Source organism: Coffea eugenioides, unplaced genomic scaffold (genome assembly GCF_003713205.1).
Source record: "Coffea eugenioides isolate CCC68of unplaced genomic scaffold, Ceug_1.0 ScVebR1_2545;HRSCAF=3594, whole genome shotgun sequence".
Taxonomy (NCBI): Eukaryota; Viridiplantae; Streptophyta; class Magnoliopsida; order Gentianales; family Rubiaceae; genus Coffea; species Coffea eugenioides.
This window is the reverse complement of record NW_020863041.1, coordinates 1-17,198: the sequence shown is the minus strand read 5'-3', so window position 1 is coordinate 17,198 and position 17,198 is coordinate 1. Positions and strand designations below refer to the sequence as shown.

General features: G+C 40.3%; 1 protein-coding gene across 1 annotated transcript; it reads right to left on the bottom strand.

Annotated features, from left to right (window-relative positions):
• Nucleotides 1-9,828: 9,828 nt before the first annotated feature.
• LOC113756915 lies at nucleotides 9,829-12,831 on the bottom strand. Its single transcript, XM_027300388.1, has 2 exons — nucleotides 12,035-12,831; nucleotides 9,829-11,767 (listed from the first exon to the last, which is right to left on the bottom strand). The coding sequence occupies exons 1-2, from the start codon at nucleotides 12,829-12,831 to the stop codon at nucleotides 9,829-9,831; spliced, it is 2,736 nt and encodes a 911-aa protein (XP_027156189.1).
• Between the last annotated feature and the right edge of the window lie 4,367 nt (nucleotides 12,832-17,198).

The following is a 17,198-nucleotide window of genomic DNA, read 5'->3' as shown; positions in this document are numbered from 1 at the left end:
GTATAGAGTTAGGGTGTACCAAGTCACCCAAAAAGTGATTTTATTTTTGGAAAGAAAAGTAAACAAACCCTTTCTAAAGAATTTTTTAGATCTACGTAACCAAAGAAAGGGATCGGGGGTCACATTTGATAAGGGAGAAGGCAAATGCAAAGCCTAAGGCACTCCCTTACCCTAGCCAAAGCTAGTTGCGTGACTTAGCCCTTCTTTTCCTAATTCTTCTACCCAAAATAAGTGTTGCATGTTGGATATGACTAATGGATGCGAAAAAAGGAAAAATGCAATCCTAAATCTAAAATGTCTCTTATGAGGCTTTTTGGTCCCAATCACATGAGTTGTGATGGCCAATAAGGAAAACTCTCATAGAGGTCACGGGTAATGCAAATGAAGACCCAAACATGAGTGCAAGTGTACAAATGTAAGAAAAGTGCATGTGTGCAAATGTAAGAAAAGTGCATGTGTGCCAATTGAGCAAATAAAGGTGTTTGTGTGCAAGTGGAGGAAAATATGGTATAATAGTAATAAATGCATATAAGTGCAATTAGGTGCAATTTGTGAGGTAGAAAATAAATAAGTGATAGGGAAAGAAAAAATGTACAAACATGGCATGTGGATTGAGAAAAAATATAAGTAGTAAAAGAATGTGGATAAAGAAGGTGAGGGAGTGATATGATAAAAATGAGAGTGTATGAACCTAGAGGAATGCATCAAGTCGGGTACGGGAATGACTCCTAACTTTGTGATTTTAATTTTCCCTTTGATAGAGGGAATACAAGCATGCTAAGGCTTAGAAAAGCCACACTCGTCTATATCCCATATTTAAGGGGTTACTCTCAAGCAAATGTACCCTATAACTAGCATGGAGATGCATAAAACCTAAAATGAAAGGGAAAGGGTTGGAGGGGCATGCCAAATGCTAGAAAACTAAGAAAAATGCATGAAATGTAGTGAAACATGCAAGTATGTACTAACGAGAGGGGACAACCTATTGGGTCTAGCATTGGACTAGCCCTTTTCTAAAATTCTCTCACAAGCATTGGACTTACGAGAGATCGAGGGGAGAGACCATGGCCAGCGTTGGACTAGCCACGGTGACGCATTCATCCATCACATTCATCTATGACTATAGAAAGCAAGTAGACATGCCAATCACCTATAAACACGTAGCACATAACACTTAGCATGATCGACTAAATGCAAGAGCCTAATAAAGCAAATTAACACGTAACAACAAAAGCAAGCAATCAAGCTAATGAACCTATTACATTTGCTAACTAAAACAAATGGGGAAGAGGAAAAATGAATAAAAATGCTCTCCAAGCCCTATCTATTACAAGCCAAGAGGTGTACACATACCCCATAAAAGAATAACTTAATAAAAGCAAAAGTAAATGAAATAAATGAAAGGAATTAAGGAAAGGCAAGGAAAGCAAAGTAGACATGCAATTCTTACTTAGCACGTTGGATCACATAAAGGAGAGACAAAAAAGGATAAAAGAAGTTATACCTCCCCGTTTGTGATGTTAGTAAAGTGAACAAGACTTAACTTGGGCTAGAGTCACCAAAGAAAGAGATAACTTGGGCTAAAACCATCAAAGCAAGGGATTAATGCACCACTTTAAAGATAAGTAGAATAAAAGGCAAAAAGTAAACTCAGAACACCTTAGAAACTTCAAAAGGGGTATTAACAAACCATCAAGTAAGGGATTAATGCACCACTTTAAAAATAAGTAGAATAAAAGGCAAAAAGAAACTCAGAACCCTTTAGAAACTTCAAAAGGGTAAACAAACCACCAATTTTTTCCTAATTGCGACTTAAATGAAATCAAATAATGCATAATTTCCAAGAAAAGCAAATATTAATCACATTTCCGAAAAATAGAAAAACTATCGAGGACCCAATTGCAAATATTAAACAATCACTCAAACCTAATTTAAACATTTTGGAAAACTTCAAAGGCCCATAAGCAAAGAAATAATCACGTAGTCATTCAAATTGCAACTATTCTAGGACCTAATCGCAAAAAAATAGAACATGATTGGGCCATAGTGAAACAAGGAGAGACTTGAGAGGTTAGAATGAAAACTCCAAAAAATTTCCATGCATGCATACGAGGAAGATTTCTGCATTTTCTGTTTTTCTTCATTCTGCAACATGCGGCAATTAACAACCAATTGAACACGTCCCAGAAAAACATCAACTTTGATTCAAGACACAGTACACAACCCAATCTTGAAATGGTGAAAACCTGAGCTAAACATTCTACCCAAAAAACTAAGCACTCAGCCACGGAACTTCTGAAATCAGGATTCAGTTAGCTTCTTATGGATTTGAAACTGCAGAAATGTTTTATTATTCACTCCAAGCTTGTCCGTGTGAAAGGGCCCAAGTAAGGTCTATCAATGCAACAAACCGAAGACGAATGCAAGACTTTCAACTCATGTTGTTAACCTCACTCAACCACAGTCATCTATCCTTAAAACAACTAATCACAGCAGCTAGGTGTAAAATGTAGCAAAGTGACTCTATGGCTGCAACGAATGGGCTTGCCATATTGCAGCCTGCTATGACACCGCATCTTGCTGCTTTAAATTGCAGCAAGCATATACACAGCATCACTAACACATAGCAAACAGACCCAAATGAAACTCAAGCCAAACCAGAACCTCAATCACACAAAAAACAGTTTTGTCTAATCGCTGCAACAAACCAGCAGCCTCGAGCTTGTTGCTTGTTGCAGCAGATTTTCGTGCACAACCCCCAGCCGAATCATGCAGCCGATGCTTTTTACTTCAAAACTCATGCCCAAGATATACAGAACAGGAGGAGAAGAAAACAAAGGCAAGAGAGACAGCAAAGAGTAAACATGGTAAGGCTATGGAACAAACTCAATAAACCAGCGGCAAAAAGGTTTGACAACTCATGCATCTTCTTAGCAGAAACCTGGTTTCCTACACTGCAATTACTGGGTTTCATGCCAAAAATCCAAACAAGTACCAAATTTCCAACCCAAGACAACAATCAAGATTGAATCTTGTAGTTTGTAATCCTAAGAATTCTCAGGCCCAACTTGTACACATAGAGAAGGACCAAAGGTGCAACCTTTAATTCATTGGATTACATGTATAGAAAAAAATCTATTCATGGATTCTCGATTGTATTTCTTTGGTTCAGATTCACTTTAAATGAACAAAGGGGGGCGCTACCAGGTTTATCAACAACACCACAACATCAACAAGCAGATTCACAATCATCGCTATCAAGCATTGACAAACACAGAAACTCTAAAAAAAAACATCTTAGTGCATACGGGACTCAAAACTCTATAAAAGCTGTATTAAACCAAGAGGTTACAATCACCTGATAATGATTTTTGACGAGGCTGAGGCCAAAGGAGATGAGCCGGAGTCGACTTCTATGGAATTTCTGGAAAAGAAGCCTCCTGGTTTCTTCCTTGCTTCGGTCCTCCTCCTGTAACTTCTTTTGCTTCCACAAAACCCTCTCTCTCTGTTTCACTCTTGGTTCTCTCTTTCTTAGCCACTATCTCCTCTCTCTCGGTCCCCAAATTTTTCCTTTCTCCTAGCTCTCCCCGATGAAATCCCGTAGCTTTCTGCTTTTCCTACGCCGTCCACCAAAAAAAACCTCCCTCTCTCTCGGCTGTTTCTTTCCTTTTTATAGGAACTTCCAACCCCTAAACCCTCACCTCAAAGGTGAGGATGAAGGGTGGGCTTCCAACCAATATTTCAGCCATCCGATCCCTCCCATATTTTCTCCCTGAAAATGATATTCATGCCGCTGCAATGTGCGGCTTTTTTTTTTAATATAATAATAATACAAAAATAATATTTTAAATAAAAATCAGATAATAAGAAGAAAACTCGGAATAAAAGATAGAAAATAAAATGCCTAACAACAAATTATGTTTGATTAATGATTTTCTCTTCCTTTTTTCTCTTTTTTTTCTTTTTTCTTTTTTTTTTTCAATTAAATAGTGAAAAGAAAATAAAACATATTTTTTAAGAATAATTTTTTCTCTTTTGACAAATCTTATGTTAAAAACAATCTTGTAATAAAAAATAAGTAGTTAAAAGGGTAAAAACGAATACAAAGTAAAAACTAACATAAAATAAAAATAATAGACCATAATAATCTGAGACATACCAAAAGTCTAAACCTAAAATCATGGAATCAGATAAGAATTATTACTAAAATAACAAAGAAATAAAATTAGGACAAAAATAAATAAAATAAAATAAATGAAATACAGAATAGTTAAAAATTTGGTGTCTACAGTTTGCCCCTCTTTGTCTGAGTTTTGAAAAAACTTGAGACAAAGAAATAGACGCCAAATACTTACCTGTGTTGTTTGGCCGCAAAATGATTCCAATGAACAGGAATTTAAAAAGAAACGGGACTGACCCGAACAGGAATTTAAAACGGGACTGACCCGAACAAGGAATTTAAAACGGGACTGACCCGAACAAGGAATTTAAAACGGGACTGACTCGAACAGGAATTTAAAACGGGACTGACCCGAACAGGAATTTAAAATGGGACTTCACTGGGGAGGTTTAAACAATGAATTGAGTTTTTACCTGGGAGTAGTTCAAACTTTTGTACCAAGAGGGAGATTTGATCTCTGTAGCTGAAGCGATAGCTGATGTTGTTTCTTATGATCAGGCTTTGCCAATAACATTATCACTTCGTCTTTGCCTATTGGGGAGCTTTTTCTGACATCGATTTAGGTACGAAAAGGAGAGTGGTTGTTTTCGTTCGTAAATGCAACGTTCCTGCAAGAAAAGAAGAAATAATGGACTTGCCACCATCATTTGATCCGGTTTGCCTTGAGAATCGTGTAAACATGAGTCTTGTGATGCTTTTGCCTCTGTTCTGCGGCGTCTGGCTTAGTCGAACTTGTAATTTTGAAACCTTTCAATTCTTGGGATTGATAAAGTACGTATTTACCACGTCACCAAATCTATGTAGCAGCTTTGTTGTATTTTACTCCCTTTAATAGATGATTGAATCCCCTATCCTTGCACAAACCTTAGGGTTTATCATTCATTCGAATCTAATGGTGAAAGAATGATGCATGAAAAATTTGTCACATAAAAATCAATAATATATGCAATATGAATTCTTATGTCAAGCAAAGATGAGCATGCAAAAGAATGCATACAACCACAAGCAGTCGAACGCAAATAATCGAGAGAAACCAAGAGGTTTATAAAGATACATTTTGCAAAAGAATATTTGTAAAGAAAAATACAAATTTGGCCAACGAATATCATGTTCAAGCCTTTGGATATATTTGCTTTCGGGATTTCACCAAGGTTGCCCCCACCCCTTTGTTCTTTTTCTTTTTTTTTTGTTTGTTTTTTTTTCTTTTTTTTTTCTTTTTCGAGGCCCCCTTTCGGGTTTTCACCTAAAGAACAATGAAATATCTCGACCATGATCGACTCAGAAATATGAGTTAAAGATTCCTGGCATCAGTAAAATGCACTTCCCTTGTGAGATTAGGCGAAGGCATTATGGGCATCACTTGCCAGTTGATTAACAAATTTTCTAATAGAAATACAACAAGTGACGAAAGCCAGGACTTTGGGCTTTGTAATGAGGTCAGGTGGGGTGTTTTTTTCAAGAAAAGTTGAGGCTTGAAAGCAAATTTTGACGCGAGGTGTGAAATAACCTGAGATTGCATCATTTTGAGATCATCTCCAAATTTTGAACGAAACTGAGGAGAATTTGCCCCAGTTTGATTGAATTTTCTCTTTTTGCATTTTCTTCATTGCATTTTCCTCACTTTTGCATTTTTCTTTAAAAACTAAATTTGCCCCAGTGTGGGGTTCTCTTTTCTTTTTAATCATCTCTCTTTCAAATAAATTTGCCCCAGTGTGGAGTTTGCAATTCTCAGGGGTTATCAAGCGAAAATTTGTCAATTCTGATGGCTCAAAGGGGACAAGTAGAGATAAAATGTTTTTAGTGTAAAAGAAGATGGCCTGACTTGCATTTCGCCGTTTGCATGAATTTCTAAAGAAAATTTGCATGATCAAATGAAAAACTTCTTGCACATGTCTGAGTTGATAGGTTGAGTGAATGTTCGTCCATCCATTTCTGCCAAAATAAGTGCTCCGCCAGATAATACCTTTTGGACAATGAACGGCCCTTGCTAATTTGGAGCAAATTTGCCTTTAACTTCATCTTGCATTGGCAAAATCCGCTTTAGTACTTTGTCACCTTCTTCGAATGCATGCTGATGGACTTTTTTGTTGTAAGTCCGGGCCACACGTTTCTGATAGCACTGACCATGACAGATAGCATTGAGCCGCTTTTCATCGATCAAAGTCAATTGCTCATGGCGTTGCTTCATCCAATCAACCTCCTCCAATTTAGCTTCCATGAGGATTCGTAGCGAAGGAATTTCAACTTCAGCTGGTAATACAGCTTCCATTCCATACATGAGTGAATATGGCGTTGCCCCAGTCGATGTCCGGATAGAAGTCCGATACGCCATTAATGCATAAGGCAACTTTTCATGCCAATCGCGATGCCTTTCAGTCATTTTGCGGATAATCTTCTTCAAATTCTTGTTTGCGGCTTCTACAGCTCCATTCATCTGGGGCCTATAAATGGCAGAGTTGCGGTGTCTGATCTTGAACTGCTCGCATAGTCCATCTACCATGTCATTGTTCAGATTCTTGGCATTGTCTGTAATAAGCGTTTCTGGTACTCCAAAGCGACAGATGATGTGATCTCTCAAGAAATTGGCAACTACCTTCTTCGTTACATGTTTGAATGACTCCGTTTCAACCCATTTAGTAAAGTACTCAATTGCCACCAATATAAATCGATGTCCATTTGAAGCGGGAGGATCAATTGTACCAATCACGTCCATTCCCCACATTGAACAGGGCCATGGGGCGGTCATGCTATGCAATTCAGTGGGTGGAGCGCGTATAACGTCACCGTGCATTTGACATTTTATACATCTCCGGACAAAATCTATACAATCACGCTCCATAGTAAGCCAGAAATATCCGGTTCTCATGATTTTCTTTGCTAGCAAATGGCCATTCATGTGAGGTCCACAAACGCCACTATGCACTTCTTTCATCATGTATTGAGTTTCGTCTTCATCAATGCACTTTAAAAGGTTCAAATCTGAGGTTCTTTTGTACAAAACTTCTCCATTCAAGAAAAATTTTGAAGCCATTCTACGCAGAAAACTCTTGTCCTTTGTACTAGCATGCAGAGGGTAAGACCCAGTTTTGAGAAACTCCTTAATATCATTATACCAAGGAATATTGTCAGAGGACTTGTCTACAACCCAACAGTGGGCAGGCTTGTCTTGAAGTTGAATCTGAATACGTTCGATCCTCAATTTATCTGGATACTGGATCATAGAAGCTAAGGTGGCCAAAGCATCAGCAAATGCGTTTCGGGCTCGCGGGAGATGTCTGAACTCCAAATTTTGAAATTGATTGGCCAGAGTGAGCAGATTACAATGGTAGGGCAGAATTTTTGAATCTTTGGTTATCCACTGCTTCAAGGTTTGGTGCACGAGCAAATCTGAATCACTGAAAGCTATCAACTCTTTGATTTCCATTTCTAAAGCCATTTTGAGACCAAAAATGCAAGCTTCATATTTAGCCATGATGTTTGTGCAAGCAAATTGCAATTTGGCAGCGGCAGGGTAATGCTTCCCTTCGGGTGAAACCAAAACAGCTCCAATTCCAGCTCCGAGAGAATTCGAAGCTCCATCGAAGAAAAGCCTCCATTCAGGGCTTTGCTCACTTATATCGTCTGTGGCGCCTACAAATAAGACTTTCTCATCAGGGAAATAAGTATGAAGCGGTTGATAATCATCATCCTTTGGATTTTCTGCCAAATGATCAGCTATAGCTTGCCCCTTGACAGCCTTTTGTGAAGTGAAAACAATATCGAACTCTGAGAGAATTATCTGCCATTTAGCTAGACGTCCAGTTAGCATCGGCTTCTCTAAGAGATACTTCAAAGGATCAGATCGGGAAATAAGATAAGTGGTATGGCTCAACAGGTAGTGTCTCAGCTTTTGAGCTGCCCAAGCCAATGCACAGCAGCTTTTCTCAATGAATGAATAATTAGCCTCATACTGCGTGAACTTCTTGCTTAGATAGTAAATTGCTTGCTCCTTCCTTCCGGAGTCATCATGCTGCCCGAGGACACAACCAACTGCTTCTTCAAGCACAGATAGGTACATGATTAATGGTCGACCCGGCTTGGGTGGCACTAGGCTTGGCGGATGTAACAAATAATCCTTGATTTTATCAAAAGCTTGTTGGCACTCTTGATTCCACTGCAACGGTACATTCTTTCTCAATAATTTGAACAGTGGTTCACATGTAGCGGTTAATTGGGCAATGAATCTTCCAATAAAGTTGATCTTTTCTAAGAAACTTTTCACGTCCTTCTGAGTTCTTGGCATTGGCATGTCTCAAATTGCTTTGATTTTCGCTGGATCTATCTCTATGCCTCTTTTACTAACAATGAAACCCAACAATTTACCAACTGGTGCCCCAAATGCGCACTTTGCAGGATTTAATTTCAAATTGTACTTTTGCAACCTTTCGAACAGTTTCTTCAAATCAAACAAATGATTATCTGCCATCTTAGACTTGATTATGATGTCGTCCACGTAGACCTCCATCTCCCGGTGGATCATATCATGGAACAGGGTGGTCATGGTCCTTTGATACGTAGCTCCGGCATTCTTTAAACCAAATGGCATCACTCGGTAGCAAAATGTGCCCCAAGGGATGATAAAAGCAGTTTTCTCCCTATTCTCTTCTGCCATCAAAATCTGGTGGTATCCAGCGAAGCAATCACAAAAAGATTCAATCTCATGCCCAGCGGTATTGTCCAGGAGAATGTGAATATTTGGCAAAGGAAAATCATCTTTAGGACTGGCCTTATTGAGGTCTCTATAATCAACACAAACTCGCACCTCTCCATTCTTTTTTGGAACAGGGACTGGATTCGAAAGCCAAATAGGGTAATGGGAAACAATGATAATGTTGGTTTTGAGTTGTTTTTCAATTTGCTCTTTTATTTTGAGGCTCATATCTGGTTTGAATTTGCGGGGTTTTTGCTTTACGGGTGGAAAAGTAGGGTCTGTGGGCAACTTATGCACTACCACATCAGTTGAAATACCAGTCATATCATCATAGGACCATGCAAATACATCCTGGAATACGGTCAAGAATTCAATCATCTCCTTTTTCTGCCTCTCATTCAAATGAATACTAATTTGCACCTCCTTAACTTCATCTTTAGTGCCAATGTTAACCTTTTCTGTTTCTTCTAGGTTCGATTTTGGTTTCTCCTCATATTGTTCAAAGTCCTTTGCAAAAGAATCGAATACCTCCTGATTATCACTCTCGCTTTGGAGCTCGGATTTCCAGACCTCCAAGTCGTGAGTGATATAGAGATTGCCATTATTGAATTCCAGAATAGTGATATCCAAAGGGTCAAATAATTTTATTTTTGGCCATCTGAAAAAATTAACGAATGTGGGATAATAAGCAAACAAATATACAACAAACAAATGAACAAGCAATATGACAGAAATATAAACAAACGAATAAACAAAATAACATGACAAGAACAACTTGTGCATTTTCATAAAACCTTTGATTGAAAGCGAAAACAAAAGAAAGCAAGCGGAAACGTAATGAAAACTTAACAATATTTTCATGTGCAAATTTTAGTCAAAGGTAAAGATGCTTTCATCAGCTATTTACAGATGCAAAAGTGTTTTCATGAGTTCGCATGAATGACAAACCCCTTTAGGTTTACCGAAACTCCTTCTGAATGGGCAGAAACTCGGCTGTCCAATTGAAAATTGATCCTTCAGGGATGTCGGGAAACTCGGCCTCATCTGGGAAACTGTCTTCAAATGTTGCCCCAACGAACAATTGGGCCAAACTAGTTTCGATTCCATCAACTGGGTTAATCTCTGACGTGATCACCTCGGTTGGTCGTGGAAAAGTATAATGCAGTGGTGGAATATCAAAGGCCTTTTGCCTGCCTTCTTTCTCTGCTCTCTTGCGTTCCTTCATTTCTTTGATGTCTTTAGCGGTTGGTCGGAAATCCAAACCGAATGAATCCTTTTTCTCCACAATTTCCACTGGTTTCAGAATTCCTTGTAGATCGCATCCCAGCCCTTTGTCAAACTCATATCCTTCGCGGATCATTTCCTTAGCCATCATGACACTGGCCTTTGACAGAGCTCGTTCCTCTTTTGTTATCCAACTTACGGAGACGATATCAGCTGTGCTATGAGGGGTCACTGTGGCGTTTCGGCTACCATCTTCTTCGGACCCAGAATCAGTAATTACGAGGCAATCCTCCTCGGCAAAGATAGTTATCAATTTGTCATTTACTATGAATTTCAACAATTGATGCAATGAAGAAGGCACAGCCCCAAACTTATGAATCCACGGCCTTCCAAGCAAAATATTGTAAACACTAGGAAAGTGCATAACTTGGCAGGCTATCTGAAATTGTGCGGGCCCCATCTCTACTACTAAATCCACCTCTCCTATAGGTTCTCTTTGTGCTCCATCAAAACCTCTAACTATGGTCCCTGAAGGCCTCAACTTGATATCTTGCAACCCTAACTTCTCCAAGGTACTCCAAGGACAGATATTAAGCGCAGATTCATTGTCAATCAACACCTTTGGCAACATTTTCCCGTTGCACCTCACAGCTATGTACAGAGCCTTGTTATGTCCAATGCCTTCTGCCGGTAATTCATCATCAGAGAAAGTGATTTGTTTTGTAAATAACACACTCCCAACTACATGTGAGAAATTAGCAACCGAAATGTCCTTAGGGATTTGAGCTTTAGTCAACACTTCGAGCAACGCATCCCTATGCATATCTGAAGAAAAGAGCAGATCCAACATGGATATTTGGGCGGGCGACTTGCTTAGCTTCTCGACTACGTTATATTCGCTTCTTTGCAGCCTTTTAAGAAAATCCAAGGCTTCCTTCTCAGTAATTTTTGGTTTAGCGGGTAGCTCGGGTCTATCTGTTTGAATCGGAACGGTAGCTCCAAACGGACTTGCAATCCTCCCTGATCTAGTGACCACTGATACCTCCTCTTTGGCAACTGGTTTTCCTCCAATTTGTATGACAGGTTCATTGTAATTCCATGGCACTTGCTGCAAACTTAGAACAGGCTCCTGCTCTGGGAATTCGATGACCACTGGCTCCAAAGCTTCGCTCTCAGTTGAAGTAAGATCCAAAATAAAAGGCCTTTTATCCTTCTCAAATGGCACCTCTATTACAAATGGTTGGTCTGTGACCCCAAACACCTCAGCTTCCCTTGCCAATTTTTGGACTTGCTCCTCATACTCTGCGTCGTCCAGAATGACTCCAATTGTATTAGTGTGTTCTGGCAAGGGGTTCCTATTTATATTCGGCCCTTGTGCCTCCCTTTTCCTGATTACAATCTCTCCGGCTTCAATCATATCTTGAATTCTATGCTTAAGAGCCTTGCAATCAACAGTTGAATGTCCGGGTGCCCCTGAATGATAAGCACAGACGGCTTGTGGGTTATACCCAACGGATATGCCATATGGATAGGTCGGAGGGGGTACCATACCAATTTTTCCGGCGGCCTTCAACTGGTCATACAATTGGTCTAGAGGCCTGCCTAAATCGGTAAATGTACGGCTACGGGCTGGGTTGTAAGGTTCAGGAAGTTGAGAATGGCTATAAACAGGTCTGTTTGGGGGAGGAGGAAATCTTGGGTTATATGGAGGGCGAGGTCGGTTTTGGGGTGGATTTGGTTGAGAAATTTGAAAAGGAGCTAAAGGTGGGTTAGGATAGCTTGGGCGAGGTCGAGGGTGGTGGATATTGGTAGTATATACATGGTGCGGGTTTGAATAATAAGGGTAATGTGGTTGGTAGGTTGGATTGTGTGGGTATCGAGGTTTGGGTGAAGGGTTCTGGTTCCAGATAAAAGTTGCATCCCCCTCTTTCTTTTTAAACTGCGGCTTCTTTCCACTGCTTCCTTGCCCTTGCAAAGCTTCTACTTGTGATTTTAAGGCAGAGACGTTAACAATTTTTCCGACTCTGACAAAATCATCATACTCTTCGAGTTTATTCACAATTGCAGCAAATGAACACCCGGTCATACGGAAGATTTCTTCGAAGTATGGAGGATCATGCACCTTTATGAAAGTGCGAATAATTTCATCTTCGGTCATCGGAGGCTCAACCTTGGCAGCTATCTTTCTCCATCTTTTGGCGTATGTCTTATGATCTTCAGATGGTCGCCTCTTCGTGCCTTCCAAAGTAGTTTTGGTCGGTGCTAGCTCGCAGTTATATTCGTATTGTCTGATGAAGGCGTTGGACAGATCGAGCCAAGTTTTCACCTCTTCTGGCTTTAAGTTGGAATACCAATCAAGGGCGTCTCCTTCTAGATTCTCTGAAAATAACCTTAACGGCAAGTTTTCGTCATCCACCGGTCTGCCCAACTTGTTGGCAAACAAACGCAAGTGTGTCTTAGGGTTGCCGGTACCATCATATTTATTGAACTTCGGGGTCTTGAACCCTACGAGCAGCTGTACATTTGGAAACAGGCACAGATCATCGTAGTCCAATACCCCTTGTTTGCTTAAACCTTGGCTTTTCCTGATGAATTCATCGAACCGATCCAACCGCTTAAGTAGCTTCATATCAACCGGGGCAGACGACTCTCCCATTTCTGGCTTGGTTTGAACAGTGTGCTCTGGCACAACAGGCTCTGCGGTAGGCTGATAAAAAGTTTGTGGATCCAGAGGCATGTTTGGACCACCTTGAGGCTGAAATCCTTGCCCATAGGAAGGATAGAACGGAGGATTTTGAGTATAAGTATACTGCGGGTTGAAAACTCCCTCAAAAGTGGTTTGAATTGGATGAATGACAAATGGTTCGGATTCCGGTTGTTTGACGGGCGCAGGCTCGGGTTGTACTCCGCTACTAATGAGCTCGTCGATCAACTTCTTTTGGGCGACCATCTCAGACGCCATTTCCCCAAATTTGGTGAGTAATTCAGTCAACTGAACCCCGGGACTTATGGCTTCCGGCTGGGTAGTTGCAGCGGTCCTATCAGACGATTCTGGCTGAGTACTCATGTCTACACGATTCCTTTGGGCTTTACTTCGGGATCGCGTAATAATGGGGTTTTTCCGAGCAGCTATTTTGAAATTTTACCTGAGGATGCAAAAGACATCTTTAGATAAACCAATCGTTACTAGATTTCTGCAATTGATTCAAAGGAGAAAAAAGAAAAAAAACCTGAGTTAGTGATTGTTCAAACAATTCAGATGCATGTCCTATGGGGGGACCCTTTTTATGCCAAGGATAGGCCTAGCATGATGCAAGCCTTCGGGGTAAAATCCCATTTCCAAACCTGTAAGTGAATTTAGAACTTTGAAATGGAAAGCTTCTCATAAAATGTGGAAGAGTTCAATATTTCTTTACAATCTCGTCAATGGTCTTAGTAACCATGTTTACAAAATCCCTATGTCTCAAGAGACTTGTACTTTGTGACTCTCTAGAGCTCCCTAAACTGAGCTTACGAGCTCCTTCTCTAATTCTATCAAGGGCGTCTATGGCTTCCTCTAGTTTCTCATTCTTCTTCTTCTCCCTCCTCAACTACACTTGGGTATCTTCTAAAACTTTGTTGGCCATTATAAGCTGGGCTTGAGATTCTTCTAATTCTTTCCTTAGTTTCTCCATTTGTTCTTCGGGATTGGCTGATGCTGATTGTTGCCTTGCCCTGTCATGTTCCACTCTTTGTTTGACCCATTCATTGTACCCAGGCATAACTGCATGTGCCACCTTATTTACCAATTCCAACTGTAAATTCTCAAGACCTTGCAAATTTTCCCAAGCCTCTAATACCATGCTTCGACTCTCGGTCATCGTACCCAATCTGAGTTCTTCAACCCCTTGTACCGTAGGAATGCTTTGCGGGTATCCAAACTGTCTCATAACCCTTTGTGGAATATAGGCGACTAGACCATTAACTCCAGCTAAAGGGATGAAGTCATGTTGAGTGGTCCTAAAAGCTGGGTCCCTAACCTTGGTCCAATCTAGAACCCACTGCACCTTTTCTGGTGTCAAATTGTTGAACTCCTCAATAAACTGGCTTGACGACATCACGCGGTAGTAGCGGCTGACTCTCTCTCGATGTGAATCAATCCAATTCTCAACTGAGAGACAAGAACCCAAAGGGTTCAGTGATCTCTTCGCCAAATGTTCCATGATCCAGATTTGAAGTAGCAAATTTGAAGCATAGAAGAAACCCCCTTTCCTTTGGCAATTGGTAAGAGCCGAGAAGATGTCCGCTATGACAACGGGTATCAAAATTGGTGTCGTTCCACGAATTCCTAAAAAAATACTTTGAATCATGTTGATTGTTGCAAATGTCACATTTCCATGCCTTTGAGGAAATAGCAATAAGTTAATCAAAACCAAACCAAAAGCTTGCACACGCTCCTCTTCCCATTGCCCCCTTGTTATAAAGAAATCGATTTGATGGCGCTCAAAGGACTCCTTTTCCCCAAACCGGTCATATAAAAACCTCAGTGGACAAGATCTAGCGTCGGGGTGTTGGTCTAAACTATTGTTCCTCAACCCCAAAAATCTGTAAAACTGCTCTCTCGTTCCCCCGCTCGGGTATATTATAGGACTGCCTTTTCCGGTACTTGCAACAATCCCTCTAACTCTTCTAGGGTTGGGGTGAGTTCGCACATTCCAAACCGAAAAATTGAGGCATCCGGATCCCAATAATTGATCAATGCTTGGATAGCAGACACGTTGGGTATTATGTCGACAAGACTTGGTAGATGCCCCACGTATTGGAATAGCCCCCCAATCTCATAAGATAGGTTATTCTTCCACTGATTCAGCTCTCGGGGGACTTGGTTGAGCATTCGACAATGCGTCATCTGGATGGGGAATTCACTTAGATACTGTTACCTTGGAATTTTACCCCTTAGGTTATTTTGCAAAAAGAGTAAACGTGCAGATCCCAAAAATAGGGTTAAATACCCATGAGATTATAGGGTTGGCTTATCCCTAATCATGGAATTGCCTAAATGGCGTTCCTTCTAAGGTTTAATGCATGATGTCATTTATTAAAGCGATGTAAATATGTGACAAATATGGCCTACAGGACATAAATAATGCATCGGGGGGAAAAGGTCTAAAATGAAATGTACTTATTGAAAATTAAGTGTAATGACTGAAATTTAAACATGTGAGTTATCTAGTGGGTAAGTCGCTAAAAGAGTGCCAAAGAAGCCTCTTATTGCTAAGGCACATGAATGCAAGCCAAGAAAACAACGAAATGGTTAGTGCAATTGATAGTACACATAACATATTGGAAGCAATTAAGAACAGAAATACAATAAAAGCAAGTAAAAGGGGTGGAACCCCTTCCCTCGTGCCTAATGTGCTTAAAAAGGGTGAGGCTGACTCTAACCTAGGAAAATTCTAACATGGATGCATGAGGCTGGGGCTCACTAATGCAACTAGACTCGATAAGGTTTAAAAAGGTCCCCAAGCCTTCAGACCTAAGGGAATGGGTCATCAATCCCGAGACCCTCGATCGGTGGCTCGAGCGATCTCCTAGGTACTGCTATGGGCGCAGAGCACACCATCCACGTACCTAGAGAAACCATTCCTAGTCCTACAAGGCGGTGTGGGAAAGAGCCCACGAAAATAAAATAAAATGGGATAACAGTAAATAAACGTGCACGTATGAAGTGTTCCCTATTTTGAGGGAAAGGGTTGAGAACCAATCGCGAGACTCTAAAGGTGACACACACCCCCCCAAATGCAATGCAAAGTGCGAGATAAAACAAGTAAAACATACATCCAAACAACCAATCATACATGCGTGAGTGAGGGAGTAGTTTGATATGCGCGCGAGGCAAAAGGTCCTAGAATGGAAAATGCAACCCTAATATCCAAATGCTATGCATACAAAGAGTAGAAAACGGAAAAGAATGGCTAATTCAAATGCTTGGACCCACTTAGGAGCTCCCCAGTGGAGTCGCCAAGCTGTCGCGCCCCACTTTTTTGAGGTGTGAAAATAGTGTGTGGGATATGTATGTGAACGTGTGTGAAAATGAAAATAAAAGGCCGTGGGATTGTGAAATGCGACGGTTTGGCCAAACAAAGGGTTTAAAAGGGTGTTTTTTAATGGAAACTGGAGTCGCCACTTGGTATAGAGTCAGGGTGTACCAAGTCACCCAAAAAGTGATTTTTTGGAAAGAAAAGTAAAACAAACCCTTTTTAAAGAATTTTTAGGTCTACGTAACCAAAAAAAGGGATCGGGGGTCACATTTGATAAGGGAGAAGGCAAAGGCAAAGCCTAAGGCACTCCCTTACCCTAGCCAAAGCTAGTTGCGTGACTTAGCCCTTCTTTTCCTAATTCTTCTATTCAGAGTATGTGTTGCATGTTGGATATGACTAATGGATATGAAAAAAAATGCAATCCAAAATCTAAAAATGTTTCTCATGAGGCTTTTGGTCCCAACCACATGAATTGTGATGGCCAATAAGGAAAGCCTTCATAGAGGTCATGAATAATGCAAATGAAGACTCAAGTATGAGTGTAAGTGTGCAAATGTAAGAAAAGTGCAAGTAAAATAAAAACAAATGTAAGTGCAAGTGTGCAAATGTAAGAAAAGTGCATGTGTGCAAATGTAAGGAAAGTGCATGTGTGCCAATGGAGAAAATAAAGGTGTTTGTGTGCAAGTGGATGAAAATAAAGTATAATGGTAGTAAATATATAAGTGCAATTGGGTGCAATTAGTGAGGTAGAAAAATAAATAAGTGATAGGAAAAGAAGAAAAATGTGCAAACATGGCATGTGGATTGAGAAAAATATAAGTAGTGAGAAAAATGTAGATAAAAAAGGTGAGGAAGTGATATGATAAAAATGAGAGCGTATGAACCTAGAGGAATGCATCAAGTCGGGTACGGGAATGACTTCTAACTTCACGATTTTAATTTTCCCTTTGATTAGAAGGAAGAACTAGCGTGCTAAGGCTATTTTGTAGCCACACTCGCTCGTTTCCCTTACCGAAAGGGGACTCTCAAGCAAATGTACCCTATAACTAGCATGAGGATGCAAAAACCTAAAATGAAAGGGAAA

Bases quoted from the DNA above. Each gene is read 5' to 3' on its own strand.
- LOC113756915 (XM_027300388.1), bottom strand. From the start codon at position 12,831: ATGCCTCTGGATCCACAAACTTTTTATCAGCCTACCGCAGAGCCTGTT. The intron at 11,768-12,034 runs GTTTAAAAAGAA...TCCCCCAAACAG, and splicing joins AGCAGTGGAAAGAAGCCGCA to ACCTGTTTATAGCCATTCTC.